The sequence below is a fragment of the Armigeres subalbatus genome, chromosome 1 (genome assembly GCF_024139115.2).
Source record: "Armigeres subalbatus isolate Guangzhou_Male chromosome 1, GZ_Asu_2, whole genome shotgun sequence".
NCBI lineage: Eukaryota > Metazoa > Arthropoda > Insecta > Diptera > Culicidae > Armigeres > Armigeres subalbatus.
Window position 1 is genome coordinate 147,649,039 of NC_085139.1, and position 15,009 is coordinate 147,664,047.

The following is a 15,009-nucleotide window of genomic DNA, read 5'->3' on the forward strand; positions in this document are numbered from 1 at the left end:
TATTCATTATCGATAAGTGATAAAAAGTTTAGAAATAGAGTAAACTAACCAATCACGTACATGCATCACTAGCACAGACATCAAAAATCAATCACTTGCGGGTTTGGTCTAATCCTCAGTTTGAACAAGATTTTACGCAGAGCGGACGCATCAAAGCGACCGCAGCGGAGCGGACACAACATCACGGAGGCGCTGGTAGCATTTTCAAAGGAAATACATCGCATTGGTGGTAGTGCTCGATGTGTTGCTGCAGATCATTCAACCTCGACGAACCAGCATTTAATATGAAGAAAGGGTAAAAACCATAAAAATAGCACTGTGGCGATCTCGCACCGCCAGTGCCGATGCTGAAAATTTATTACAAATTGTGGTGTCAGTTAGTTGGAAAGGAGCATTGGGAAAAGAAAATTGGTTCTTCTCAGGACCAACATTTTATGAAAAGAAAAAGTTAATTGCGAAAATGAACTGTTTCGGTGGCATCGGGTTTGGCGATTGAGTTTTGCACTTTGAAGAAAGTTTATTTCGGATAGTCGGATCAACCTTCTTTTGTATAAAATCAATGAAGACGCCACATCTGTGGAAACTATCTAATGTTTGATAATATGAAAAAACTTCGTCTTGAGTCAAATTTCTGTTGTTATTCTTCGCAACAATGCGCATCTTAGATAACCAATATCGCATAACCAAATTTCATAGGATTCTTAGAACTTGTCATTCTCCGAACGGTCCGTTGTCTGCTGCGGAATCCCGTTCAAAATAGCTCGCGCGCGCGGGAAAGCGGATTTCTTATATCTAACGAAGTAATTTCATTAGCCCCGCCCCTTCATTAATCGTTATGAGTGCACATTATATTTACACCCATATCAGATCGCAAAGGGGCGGAGCTTACGGGCCTAATTTATTGAATACAAGAAAGCTGCTTTACGGCACGCGCGACGCGCGAGCAATTTTGTTCGGGATTCCGCAAAGAGCGTTTGAACAAGATTTGATGCAGCGGAGCGGACACAGCAGCACAGCTTGGTTGCTGTGAGTGATTCTATCCAATCAAATAAATTTATTGTATCATCCCTTCCATCGACCGCTTGTGATTCTGCTACCGAAGAGTAGCTTTCTGCCGACGCAAAAGTTTTGCACTTTGAAGAAAATTTATCTAGAATCGACCTTCTTTTGCATAAAATGTTGGCTCGAAAAAAAATTGATTTCAATTCCAATTACTAACAGAAACAAAACCAAATAATCTTGTCATTGTCAGAAAATTTCACTTTCCACGGATGACAGCCAAATCGATGAAGACGCCAATACCTCTTGCTGGATAAATAGTTTAAATCCTGAAAAGAACTATGTGTAATTGATTCTAGAGGTTCTCCTCACTTTGCCACGTACGATCCCATCGCGGACGAAAACCAAACGTTGCAAATAAATATATTTGCGTTTGGTTTCATGCCACTTCTGATCCTGATTATCTCATATCCTTTATTTCGGAAATTTTTGAGAATGATGTCTTCTAGAATTGTGATATCCTCCACTGAAAGCCAGTCGAGTGGCTTCAGCGGCGATTCGGCCGATGGGTCATGATGATTCCATGTTAGAGACTCAAAGTCCATCCAACTGGGGGCAACTAATCGCCTTCTTGATTCAGTTGACCTCCGAGCGAATTGCTCAATGTTTATAAAGAGACACAAATTATTATGGCAAATACCATCAATTTCGTATAGCTACGTAGTCCTACGTCACCTTTGCGTACAACCCGATTGGGCTGCACCTTTGAGTTTGTTCGAAGTTTAGGGGTAAAGTTCATATTTTAGAAAGGTTAGATGATACAGAATTCAAATTAAAACTAAATTCAATTTCAATTTAAAACGATCCTTGGTTTAACTTCAAAAAGCAAATAATATTTGTGCTGTTCGGAGGATGGCTTTCTTAGTCTGAAGTATCAAAACGATGGTTTAGTTACTTACCCGACGTTTCGGCCGATGGGTTGTGGCCTTTTTCAAGGGTCGTATAGTCTATCGTCTTTACGACCCTTGAAAAAGGCCACAACCCATCGACCGAAACGTCGGGCAAGTAACTAAACCATCGTTTTGATGCTTCAGACTGAGAAAGCCATCCTCCGAACAGTACATCCCATCCAGTCGAAAAACACCCTTCCAATAATATTTGTGTTTGTATCGGAAAGTAGGGTTTCTGGAACAAATGTTCACCGAGTTCGAAAAGACGCGTTCGCTGACCGTCGAAATAGGCTTGATTGTTGATCGTACTGGAACCATAAGCTCACGAGTCACAACGAAAACACAATAGCAGAGTTCCCTATACTCCATTGCAGGCTACTGACTGATACTTATACCAACAGTTACAGCTCCCCCTATTCATCAACATGTTATAGGCCCAGGAATGGTTCCGGATCTACAACTTAGTGTCGATAAACTAGTCCCAAAGACTTTATCAAAGGCCAACTAATTAAGTAACTAATCTTTGACGTAATCGCAGTACGGAATCCACGAATCGGTTGTATAAATCGCATGGCGCTGTGGGATCATGAATTCTCTATTAAAACGTTCAGAAGCTGGTCAGCAGAACTGCCGTAATCTGGCAAAGTGACGTATACGCCATTTTCCAAAAATGGTGTTAACGAGTAGTACTCGTCGTACTCTTTAACAGAAAAATGGAAAATATATATGTTGTAAAATGGCGCATACGTCACTTTTTCAGATTACGGCAGAGAAGTCCTAAAGGAACTCGGACCGAAACATAGACATAGGGGACGAAGAGCTAAGGATGACTAGCTCGGTGTTAGGAGGGCCGAGAAGATTTATGATGCGTACACACTACGAAATGCAAATTAAATTACGCATTAAATAGAATCGCAAAATAAAGTAAAATAGAAATGGAAATATAAACTTTGTTTGATGTAGGTATTAAAACTATTTTCACATCAATCAATGAATTAAATCAATTTAGATTTAAAATTAAAACGTTTATTTTTGCGTCCTTTTTTGTATCAAATATGTGCATCAAAATTAATATAAATTTAAAAAATATATCAGGCTGTGTAGAGAAATGCTGGAATATGTATCAGATAGTGTGCGACTCCTCGTTGTAGATGGAAGAAAAATAGGAACCAAGCACCAGTTAGATGTATCTACTCTTTTGTAATATCAAAGAATATTGTTAGCTAGCTATATATTGTAGATACTTATTGTTTAAATATAAGATAGATAAGATAGTTGCGTCCACTACCAGTCGGCTCCATGGGAGCTTTTTGGTGTGGGGGATAGTGGCGGGTAAAAAAAAAGATAGCTGCAGTTGCTGGCAGAAGTATCAGTCAGTAGACCGACATAGGGTAAAGAAAACTCTAGTCTAGTGTTTTCTTTGTGAGGAAGCTCGAGAATAACAAGTTCTGATATAAATCTTTTACCACAGACAAACAGACGTAACAGCTTGAACATTTTTCTGAAAAATCCATCGCTCAACTCTTCTGCCACCATCTTGCAAGCTTGTTACACGAAACAATGTTTCGTATGACATTGTCACCAGAAGGCGCTAGAGTGGAATGTCAAACTCGAAGAATTGCGACACTAGCGTCCCTACTTGTGGAACGAGCAATCAATCAAATTCAAATTGGTCGTTACAGGCATGGTCGATGATATTTTCTCTAGTGTTACGTCTGTTTGTCTGTGCTTTTACTATCTACTGGTCGGGATTGTATAACAAATTATGTTATTGAAAAGGTTATGATTATCCATAATGTACGCAATTAACATTGTCCAGCTGGTTCAGCATAGAATGTAGGTTCAAGTTATACTGAAGGTGCTACCTTCGTTTTTTTCTGCCAAAAATGTAGGCAATTTTTTTCGGTGACAATAAACATAACACATTATGTTATAATCATGTTATGACGATCATGAAATTTTCTTTCCACCAACTTTGACAGAGAATTTATAACAAAATTATTGCAAGTTTTGTTATTTGTAACAGTAACACATATTGATATAATTGTGATAAAATTCGGGTCGGGTCTCCTTGGCGTTGGACGTTCAATGAAATAAAAATTGTGAGCATAAAAACTATTAGTAAGCCTGAAGTAAGTAAGCCGGGATTTCAAAACTAATATCCCGGGATTTTTCGTCCCGGGATGTCCCGGGATGGAAACTCTACTTCCAAACCTCTTGAGAGAAGTCCGAACATCTTGAAGGGAGGCTTCCTAGCCTCTTGAAAAGAAACTTCCGAGCCTCTTGGAAGGAGATTTCTACACTCCTCAGCATCTTGGAAGACAGCTTCCGAGCCTCTTGACAGAAGGCTTCTGAGTCTCTTCAGAGGAGGCTTCCGAGCCTCTTAAAAAAAGGCTTCCGAGCCTTTTGAAATGAGGCTTCCGAGCCTCTTAAAAAGAGAGGCTTCTATAAACCACGAATGAAGAATTCCATTGAATTCCGAAGAATTCTCGAAACAAGTCATCCGATCCTCTTGAAAGGAGGCTTCCGAGCTCCTTGAAGGTAGGTTTCCAATCCCCTTGAAAGCAGGCTTACGAGCTACTTCGGAAGAGGCCTCTTGAAAAGAGGCTTCCAAGCTTTTTGCAACGAAGCTGCTGAGATTTTCAGAGTAAAACATGAGTATCACTAGTATCCAATCTACGAATTACACCGTAACAATGCTATTGCTAATGCTAATGCTAATGCGAAGCTGCTGTGATTTTCAGAAAAAGGTCTTCAAGACTCTCAAATGGAGGCTTCCAAACCTTTAGGTTCTACATTTTAGTTCAGAAGCATATTATTCAACGTTTTGTATCGATGTAGATGTAGAATATATTGAAGATTTTTAAAAAATTGTTTATTCAACGTTTTGTCCTTTGATCCAATAAGTTTTTGTTGGAATTGTAATGTCTCGAACAGGGTTGTTAATCGATAAATTATCGTCGTTAATTTAACGCCAACTTCGATAACGATAACGCTTTTACGATAATGCTTCGTTGACGATAGAATGAGCGTTGAATTAACGTTATCGTTATCGAGTATTCGTTGATTTATCGATAATTATCGAGTTAACTGTAATATTTACTACAGTTTAAAGTGAAAATATTCACAAGTTGGTTTTGCAATATCTATTTTTAAAATATTGTATCGCCTTACTATTGTAACGCCTGGGTAGTGCATATTTTCGCGATCTTCGTATTGGAACATCTATGCTGCATGCTGCATAGTGCAAAAAACACTAACCACTAACAGAGCACCTCATTTCTCATCGTTTCGTAGAGTAGCAGGCATTAAGCAATAATTTTAGAATGCCCCGCTTCAATCAAAATTAACTCTGATCAACCAGCTGCAAACAATTTGTTCCATTCTAGACTTCTGTCAAAAATTTTACACAAACTTTATTCACGTAATCTAGTAACCACATTATCGCAAAATTATCGAGTTAACTTACGTTAAATTATCGAACTACGATAATAATTCAGTTCATTCATCGTTATCGTAGCAACCGATAACGTTGATCACAATCAACTTTATCGGCGATAACGATAAATTATCGATTAACAACCCTGGTCTCGAAATCTGTGGATGACGAAAGATCTTCGCTTATTGAAAAGATAAAAAAGCCGTTCTAAAAAGGTTCACTAGATTCCGTACACTGCCACTTAAAAGCTATTATGTGAGACTTAACTACGAGTATAAGCGTTTGAGTAGCTCCCTCTTTCAACGCTATCAAAGGGGAAATCAGCGGAAGTTCAAATCGAATCTGAAATCTTTTTGGAAGTACGTGAATGAACAACGCAAGGAGGTCGGCCTTCCTTCTACCATGTTTTTCAATGGTGAATCGGCAAGCACTACACAACAAATTTGCGAACTGTTCGCCGCCAAATTTTCCAGCGTATTCGAAATCGAGAGTATATCCGTAGATCTGATTTCCACAGCAGTGGGTAACGTTCCCTTGGCCAACCAAACTCTTAGTTTTGTTGATGTTGATAGAGAAAGAATCATGAAAGCCGCTTCGCAGCTTAAATCTTCTTATAAACTAGGACCGGATGGCGTTCCAAAAAAAAAAAACAGCAATACAATTTTGCTCAGTCACTGAGTAGATAAAAGTTAGAGTGTAAGTGTGATCGAAATAGAATTCTAGAAGCAGACCTGGAATGAGGAATTGAATTTTTTTCGGATGTTCTTGGTCGTCCAAACTGTTCTGGAGTACATATCCACAAATGTAATCACCAAATATGTCTAGCAACAAAATGTCCTAAGCTTAGCTTAGCTTGCTTGACTGTACACTTCGTAGTTGCTACAGCTACCGATTTTAGTGTTCATAGATTTGCTCGCCAATCGATCTTTCATAAATCCATCGTAAGCTAATAATAAGCCCTTTTTTATATTTTCAAAGTACAGTATGCATGCGAAATTCAATTGTGTATGGCACGTGCTGGGTTACGGAATGAATGGAGGGGAAAAGGTGTAAGAATGAATTTGACCACAATACTAGCGTAACGTATAGCACGAGCATGGTGACAGTGGTAACATATTCGTTTATTTCTGGCTCGTGCTTGTTGCAGATGGCGTATTGAACGCAACCGAGGAAAATGACAGTCGGTCTTTCCCTTTCACATAATACGCATGAGTGCATGCTCATTAGTTAGAGATGGTAGGACATGCTCATTATTTAAAGAAGAGTGTTTAAATTTAAAAAAAATGGTAATAAACATTGTTTTATATAGTTTTTCTTCGAAATAAGAAACATAGAAATTTCGTGGATACTGGGTCATTAGGCCGAAGGCCATTAGGCCGAATGGTCATTAGGCCGAATGGCCATTAGGCCGAATGTGAACTGGGGAGTGAAAAGTGAGTAGTGCGATGTGAGGATGAAGTATAACGTAAGAGGAAAAAAGCAAAAAGGAGGAAGAAGAAAAAAAGAAGAAGGAAAACGGAAGAACGAAGAAGGAAAAAGGAAGAAGGAGGAAGGAAGAAGAAAGAAGAAAGAAGGAAGAAAGAAGAAGGAAGAAGGAAGAAGGAAGAAAGAAGAAGTAAGAAGGAAAACAGAAGAAGGAACAAGGAAAAACGAAGAAGGAAGAAAGAAGAACGAAGAAGGAAGAAGAAAGAAGAAAGAAAGAAAGAAAGAAAGAAGAAGAACGAAGGAAGACGGAAGAAAGAAGAATGAAAATAGAAGGAAGAAGGAAAAAGGAAGAAGGAAGAAGGAAAAAGGAAAAAGGAGGAAGGAAGAAGAAAGAAGAAAGAAGGAAGAAAGAAGAAAGAAGAAGGAAGAAGGAAGAAAGAAGAAGTAAGAAGGAAAACAGAAGAAGGAACAAGGAAAAACGAAGAAGGAAGAAGAAAGAAGAAAGAAGAAAGAAAGAAAGAAAGAAGAAGAACGAAGGAAGACGGAAGAAAGAAGAATGGAAATAGAAGGAAGAAGGAAGAAAGAAGAAAGAAGAAGGAAGAAGGAAGAAGGAAGAAGGAAGAAGGAAGAAAGAAGAAGGAAGAAGGAAGAAGGAAGAAGGAAGAAAGAAGGAGGAAGAATGAAGAAAGAAGAAGGAACAAGGAAGAAAGAAGAAGGAAGAAAGAAGGAGGAAGAAGGAAGAAGAAAGATGGAAGAAGGAAGAAGGAAAAAGGAAGGAGGAAGAAGGAAGAGAGAAGAAGGAACAAGGAAGAAGGAAGGAGGAAGAAGGAAGAAGGAAAAAAGAAGAAAGAAGACGGAAGAAGGAAGAAGAAAGAAGGAAGGAGGAAGAAGGAAGAAGGAAGAAAGAAAAAGGAAGAAGGAGGAAGGAAGAAGAAAGAAGAAAGAAGGAAGAAGGAAGAAAGAAGAAAGAAGAAGGAAGAAGGAAGAAAGAAGAAGTAAGAAGGAAAACAGAAGAAGGAACAAGAAAAAACGAAGAGGGAAGCAGGAAGAAAGAAGGCTGAAGAAGACAAGAAGAAATAAGTAAGAAGGAAGAACGAAGTAAGAATGAAGAAGGAAAAAAGAAGAATGAAAAATGAAAAAGGAAGAAGGAAGAATGAAGAAGGAAGAAGGGAGAAGGAAGAAAGAAGAAGGAAGAAGACAGATAGCAGAAGGAAGATGTAAGAAGGGAGAAGGAAGAAGGGGTAAGGTGAAGAAAGAACTTCTTATATTAACTGTTTGCTTCTTTTTGCTAATTTGGCCTAATGGCCATTTGGCATAATGACCGTTCGGCCTAATGATCAATGGCCGTACATCATTTCGTATGTACAAAGATAGTGCGGATAATGAATGGATAATGCACACTGCCTGGTAGTATAATGAACATCGCAAAAATGGTTGAAAATTACATCAGACCCAATTTTCACGGCATCGTTTGATGTTTTGGATTGTAATAGGTATTCGTTTGGTCAGTTCAGTGCGTGTTGGCTCTCGGTTCGGACAGCAGAACGATCGCGCGATTTGCTGAAATATTGTGTTCAGCATTGCGCGGCCGTCAGTGCCTGTTTTGTAAATTGATGAATATATTTTAATAATTTTTCAGCATATACTGTTATTGACAAAGGCTCTATATTGTCGAATAGATCTCCCTATTATTCACCTTACCCACTAACAATAATTTTCCTTCCTGAGACATCGATGAAGGTAGTATGGGTTCCCTGCATCTTCACTAGTAGATGTTGAACTAACATTCCTTCCTTTCCTTCCGTGATTGTAAGGTCGTGGCCAGGTATACAACTGCTACTGTATAGGAAAAGGTACTAATCCCAAGTATCAATTTGCGACAATATACAGTAGATTGCTCAATTGAGCATTGTATAGCCACCCACGATTTGTACAATCACATATGCTATGCTATGCTATGCTATCTTCCCCTACAAAAAATGCAGAACATACACACAAAATACTAACCATGTGCATGCCAGAATAATTGAACCTGAAATGTAAGGCCACAGCATTCGATGCTCGATTCATTATTCCTTATTCTTAGCCTTTAAAATCCACAGGAATTACAATTGTTTGACTACTCTTAAACCCAAACTTCGGACACACGCACGCACTTATTCATATTCCGGACACGTCGAACTCAAACTTCGAACAGCTTCGGACATTAGATGTCATAATGAATTGCAATAGTATATTCGAATAGATTTTTGCAATAACTTTTTTTACGTGTCCCAAGTAACATTTTGGTTTTATGCTGGTTTTATGACACTCTTGTAGAGTAAATTATAGTCTTCAAGAGCGTTAAAAAACTTGAAATGTTACTTTATCTTTATACTTTATAAAATGTTCTCATAATGTTTCCAATCAATAATTTCTTTAATATAGTAAATATTATTTTTTTTTTTTATGCTTTATAAAATGTTACCTGCATATCAATCTACAATCAATGGTCTATAACTACGATTTTTCCAAGCTTGGTATGCGTGGTACAATACTGGTAAAATTATATTAAAGATTTCTAATAGTCTCTCCATAAGTGAGATTAGATAAAACAAAAGTTTAAAAGACTGGAGGAATAAACTATAACTATTACGAAAAATCATAATCAATAATATTATACTTAGGCAAAACATTGGCGTTACTGAAAAGGAAAAATAGTCTCATGTACATGCTTATAGTTACAATCGATGTGATATTCTGTACGAACATTTTCCCCTCTCCAAAATCGTTTATTGCTTGTTGAAGTAGTTGCTTGCACGTAAATGTGTTTCATCTATCACATTCAGACCATAAGAGACCATCTGCCATAAAAACGCTGACTCCTGATTTTGGCGGTATATCAGGCGGACAGGGTGGATATGCTACCAATTTTGGAAGTGGCCTCAGTGGCGGAGCCGAAAGTCAGGTGATTGCTGCCGTGTTCAAAACATTGGTCAGCCGCTTTGTAGACGCCTTGAAGGACCTGAAAAGTCAAGAAAACATTGCTCTTTACTGTGATGTACGTCAACTGGTGACGTACGTAAAGGGCGCCCATGGAGGTCCATTTAGGCGTGTGGCGTTGAGCGGTATATTGGCAGTCACACCCAGGCCTCATAAGCAGGCACCGAATATGCAGACGACAAGGGTCATCAGGTTTGAATTACGAAATATTTTTACTATTCAGTTGTAATTCAGTAAATTGCATTTCCAGGCACATTCCTGCCAATGACGCCCAGACGTTTCAACAGGATGACAAAAACCAACGGAAACTGGTGTTCAAAAAGAAAAGCACATCCTCAACGTGTGCAGTAAGTAAAACAGTTGATGTTTCGGTGTTGGATGTTAAATAAATAACTCGCATAAATACGCAGTTTGTACCACTATTGTTGCAGAGTTTACTAGAGACAGAGGGCTTGGAAGAACACTGCCGAGCAAGTCAAAGCCCTTTGAGTAATTATCGTCGAAAAGGTTTGCCGACAAGACCCACGCTAACGCCAAGGCATAGCGAGAGAGCACTTCTCTCGGACTCGACGTCAAGTTCCGAAAGAAACTCGGTTGGCAGAATCAGTGGCATAGTGCGCTGGTTCCGCGGATCCAAAGATCGAGAGTCCATAGATTTGGAATCTGGCCCAATGGGCAGCAGTACTGAAATACAAACTTCATTCATGAGAAAGGGATCCCTTACTTTCCAAGCTAGGACCCGCGCTGCCGACGGAATTGGGAAATCCATCCAGCGTGCTCGGAAGCGGGTAGAACGTAGACTCGGAAGATTCGGTCTCGGTAAAGGGAAGAAGAAAATGGGAGGAACCGAAGATGTCTCAGGAGGATGTAAGATTTGCAGTGAAACTGTTTAGCTCAACAAATGAATATTTCCTTATTTTCACAGACTTTAGTCATCGACCGTCGCTCGATATGGGCGAAGGACCGCGCGAATCCGAAGTCGTGGTTTTGAAAGAACGCCGCCTCATTCCGATAGATCCTGTCAGGGAAGGAATGGCACGGTTTTCGTTTCTGTTGGAAACTTGTGCTCCAGGGTCCATACCTGATCCCCCATTGATTGCCGCTGTACTTGATCTTCCACAATCGCCAATTGTCACACGTGCTGCTTTACTCATGGAATGCGCCCATTTCGTACATTTATGCAATCGAGGTCAGTGGCCCAGTTGGATGAAACAGAACATCCCTTCATTTAGGCCTTCGGGTCCAGCGCTTGGAAACAGGACGTCTCTGGCGGCTGGAGCAAGACGTATCCATATCCTACAGAGAGCAGCCGGCAAAATGTTTCATCAGGTAGGGACTGTCCTTATATGCATAGTCATTAGAGAGAATGGCTGTTAATGGCTGTAAATGGCCAGAGAATGGCTGTAAATGGCTGGCTGTTCTGCTTATCCAAAACTGCTGGGGTAAGATGCATCTCCACAAAAACTACAGGAATGAATATTAGCTAGTTGGTAAACTTTGTTGGATATTGATTAACTTTGATAAGTGATGACCCATATCACCCCGTGACACATCTTGCCCCACATTACCTTATATAAACCAAAATGCATATACTGCTATACATTATTTTGTATTCTGTAGTGGGGAGAAGCACTCGGTTTCCGTTTGGATGATATGTTGAACAACGAAAAGAAGTTGCACGAGCAGGTTAACGTAAATCTTGCAGATCCAGAAAAGCAGAAGCAGCTCTTGCAGCAGGACGAAGAAGAAGATTTTCTGGACGAAAGTAATTGTTTTCATTTGTTTTCACTTATTGAGTAGTAATTCAATGAATTTCAGTGAGTGTTAATCCACATGGAAACGATTGTCCACCTGCACTGAAACTGGTGGCATGCATGCTACTACTGGAAATAACCGGATTTCTTCGAGAAACGTATCAAACTCTTCCTAAAACTTCCAGACTATCCACAAAAGAGAAACAAGTCCCATGGGATAAGGTTTGTCGGTGAGTCTACCAATAAATTTGTATGTTGGTCGTTTTCACATTAGCTAATTTCACAGTGAAACCAACCGTCGGTGGTCGATGGCTCTAAGTTCAATGGGTCATTCTCAAACATCTGCCCAAAGTCTACAATCGATCGCAGGACAAACTGAGCGAAAGATCTCATTCGTCCTGCAGGAACCAGACAACGAATCAGAGGGAAGTAGCAACACCACTCTTACAATACAAGGCGAAGAAGTTATACAACGTAAGTGTTTGAGCCAAAAGCGAATTATTCTAACTGTATTATTGATTATGTGTTACACCCAATACAAGCTGTTTGTACAATGGTAAATTATGTTAGCATGATTTAAATTACCACAAATCTCCTAAATTACCATGTCACGCTGTATATTGTCTATGTTTCCCTCCCTTTCCAAGAAGCCCAAAAGCGTTCCATTACTACCACGAGAAACTTCCTCTTGAGACGTGGAACATCCACAACACCTGCCGGTGGTTCCTTCAAACGAAGGTCGTTGAAGTTGCGGCGTGCACCCAAGGATTTGAAGGATAATGACGATTGTAATACTTGTTTGTAATGATACGACCTATGAAAATAACGCAAAGCCATTCCATCTCCAGATCCTGTGAAACGAACCGATTCGATACAATCTCGGAGGAAAGTATCTTCACTGTCCGATCGCAGCGACAATTCGGAACCGGGTCAGATCAGCGGTGGAGAAGAATCGCCCGGCATTTTAAGGTAAATGTTGAACCTGGATATTTAATAATTGTGGTACCACGGAGGAAGCATGCGTTGAATCATGTGCATGTCTTTGCCGCGTTTATTCTATGTGCCATTTTTATTTTTATTCCAATCATAACACAGTGACGATCAACCGCCGGAGTCGCCTTGTGATTCGAACGATTCCGACGAGACGGCCAAAAACTTACCTTGGCTGCGGACGGTGATTGCATTTCTGAACTCATTCAACTACTACTGTGACCATCAAAACTTCTGCCATCCTTACTGCTATCGACGGCACATGCGAGCAGCCACAAGATTGGTGAAGGCCGTAAGAAAAGTGAGTACTTGCTTAAAAAAATCACATTTCATTGCTATGAAAAAGTTCCAGAAGATTCTCCAAATGGATAACATTAAAGTGCCTGAATAGAAAAGTGGCGCAATACTCCTATCTTTAACAACATTGTACTCGCTTGGGACAACCGATTCGACAACAAGCGCGCTGTTCCAATTTTGACATCGGAGACGAGCCAGCCTCGGGCTGAAAGTCTCCTTAATAAAGACACAAAAAAAAAAAAAAAAAAATTTGACATAACGTATTTTCGTTATTAATCCAGCCTCGTTGGTTAACACCCTCGAACGAATGAACAAACGAACAAACAAACGGCCAAATGACCTGTTCGACCTAACGGCATTTTCGACCTAATAACATTTTCGGCCAAACCATTTTCGACCCAATAACCGTTTCGACCAGACGTTCAATTCGGCTAAATGGAATTCGGCTAAATTACTTTTGGTTTAACGTTTAACGTGTTATTCAGCCAAGTGTCATTCGAACAAATAGCCTTCCACCGAATGACTTTCCGGAGGCGACAAGGCCGAAAGTTGTGTGGCCAAACCGTTAAGACAGGTCATTTGACTGAAAATGCCGTTTGGCAGAAATGTTCTTTATGTAAAAAAGGGCTATTTGGCTGAAAACTGTAATTTAACCGAAACGGAAATACAACAAAACTAGACCTACATTTGAAAAGGGAAGTTTATTCCTTATGTATTAAGGAATACATTTTGGCTGTTACGCCCTTTCCATATGTTGGTCGGCCGATGTGATCCTTTGGCCGAAATGATCGTGTGATCGTGAATTCGGTCGAACCACAACATGTCTAAAAATACACCTTCCACCGATATCAAATATTATATGTGCAGCACATTTGGTTGCGAACAATGTGCACTAGTTGCGCAATGATGCGCTATAAGTTAAACGCGAATAAAATCGGTTTTCGCGAGTTCGAAATTCGATTTTCAACTGGAATCATAATATTTTTCTCAAAAAAACTGCCCATTTTTGAGAAAATTCATGTTAGATGACTTTCGCCATACACTTTTTGGCAGTTAACCTCATGCTGCTGATAATAAATCATGTTGGAAAGTCAATCGATAACTGATCCCTTTTAGCCTTTCGCGTATACTAAGTATACGTAAAGGCTATACTATCAGGGCTGGTAGCGATGAATGCAGTTCAAAATAGTGACATTAGTGATCAATGATGACGAGAAAGTGACCAAATAGTGAATTTCAATTGCAGGAAAAGTGACCAAATAGTGACTTTTGTATTTTTGAACCGGGTATAGAGCTACAAGTTGCACTAACATTGTTTCGTTATAATACGTAGATTGCAAACTGGTGTTTTATTTTTTAAATCCTTATCTAGAATGCTATCACACCAACCTGGTACGATCACACTATCCTACTTCAAATAGCGCAATTTTTGATGATAAAAAAACATAACTAAATACTCATCCTACTCGATTGGAATTGCACAAAACAATGTATGCGAAGGAGTTGGTTTTAAAAATAGATTGCGAAGGTTCAGCTATTTGCCTGGTGTTGGAAATTTGATCTCATCAGTAGCCTTCTAAGCTGCGGAGGACGACGGAGGTCCTTCGTAGCTTAGTAGGGAAAACACCTGTCTAGCGTACTGGTTTCGTGGGATCAAACCCCACCGAAGGAAGTGGTTACCCTCCAATACATTTTTTTAACTAAATCTTTCACATGTTGTGCAATTGCACAAATCGAGTTTCAGACATAGTAATTAATTTCCACTCCGGGTGGCTAATACCCGGAATATAGGCAATCAACTTTGATTGTACCAAATATAAAGTAATTAAAATAATGAAGAAATTTTAAAAATACGATTTTACCTGTTATTAAAGTATGGTTTAATAACAAATTTAAATGAAGTTTTTGTGATTTTTAGCTCGACGTGGCATTCTGAGGCAAATATTGAAAATCCAATAAAACCATGGTCTATAAAAATCTAAAAATGCTAATAAACTTTAACTTCTAACTGGCAAACTCGAGTTACACAAATCTTTTGAATCTAAGTTTTTTGTTTTATTTTATATTTTAAAAATTCGACTAATTCATTCGTCTTCAAACTAGTTCTTATTTTAATTGTTAATAAACAGAATCTTTTTATAAAAATTTTATATTTCAAAAATAATCGCGAAGG

The 15,009-nt window shown here is 39.2% G+C and overlaps 1 protein-coding gene across 5 annotated transcripts in view; it reads left to right on the forward strand.

The window, feature by feature from the left end:
• Positions 1-15,009, forward strand: part of LOC134205222 (protein unc-80 homolog) — a 75,888-nt gene that overhangs the window by 37,616 nt on the left and 23,263 nt on the right. For 2 of the 5 annotated variants that reach the window (XM_062680277.1, XM_062680280.1), the window contains 10 exons: positions 9,642-9,987; positions 10,046-10,142; positions 10,206-10,662; positions 10,721-11,124; positions 11,416-11,560; positions 11,614-11,779; positions 11,836-12,023; positions 12,197-12,337; positions 12,398-12,518; positions 12,645-12,840. In XM_062680277.1, coding sequence (XP_062536261.1) covers positions 9,642-9,987; positions 10,046-10,142; positions 10,206-10,662; positions 10,721-11,124; positions 11,416-11,560; positions 11,614-11,779; positions 11,836-12,023; positions 12,197-12,337; positions 12,398-12,518; positions 12,645-12,840 — 2,261 coding nt within the window. The remainder of the gene's footprint in view (positions 1-9,641; positions 9,988-10,045; positions 10,143-10,205; positions 10,663-10,720; positions 11,125-11,415; positions 11,561-11,613; positions 11,780-11,835; positions 12,024-12,196; positions 12,338-12,397; positions 12,519-12,644; positions 12,841-15,009) is intronic. The other 3 variants (XM_062680281.1, XM_062680282.1, XM_062680278.1) reach the window with 2 other exon arrangements.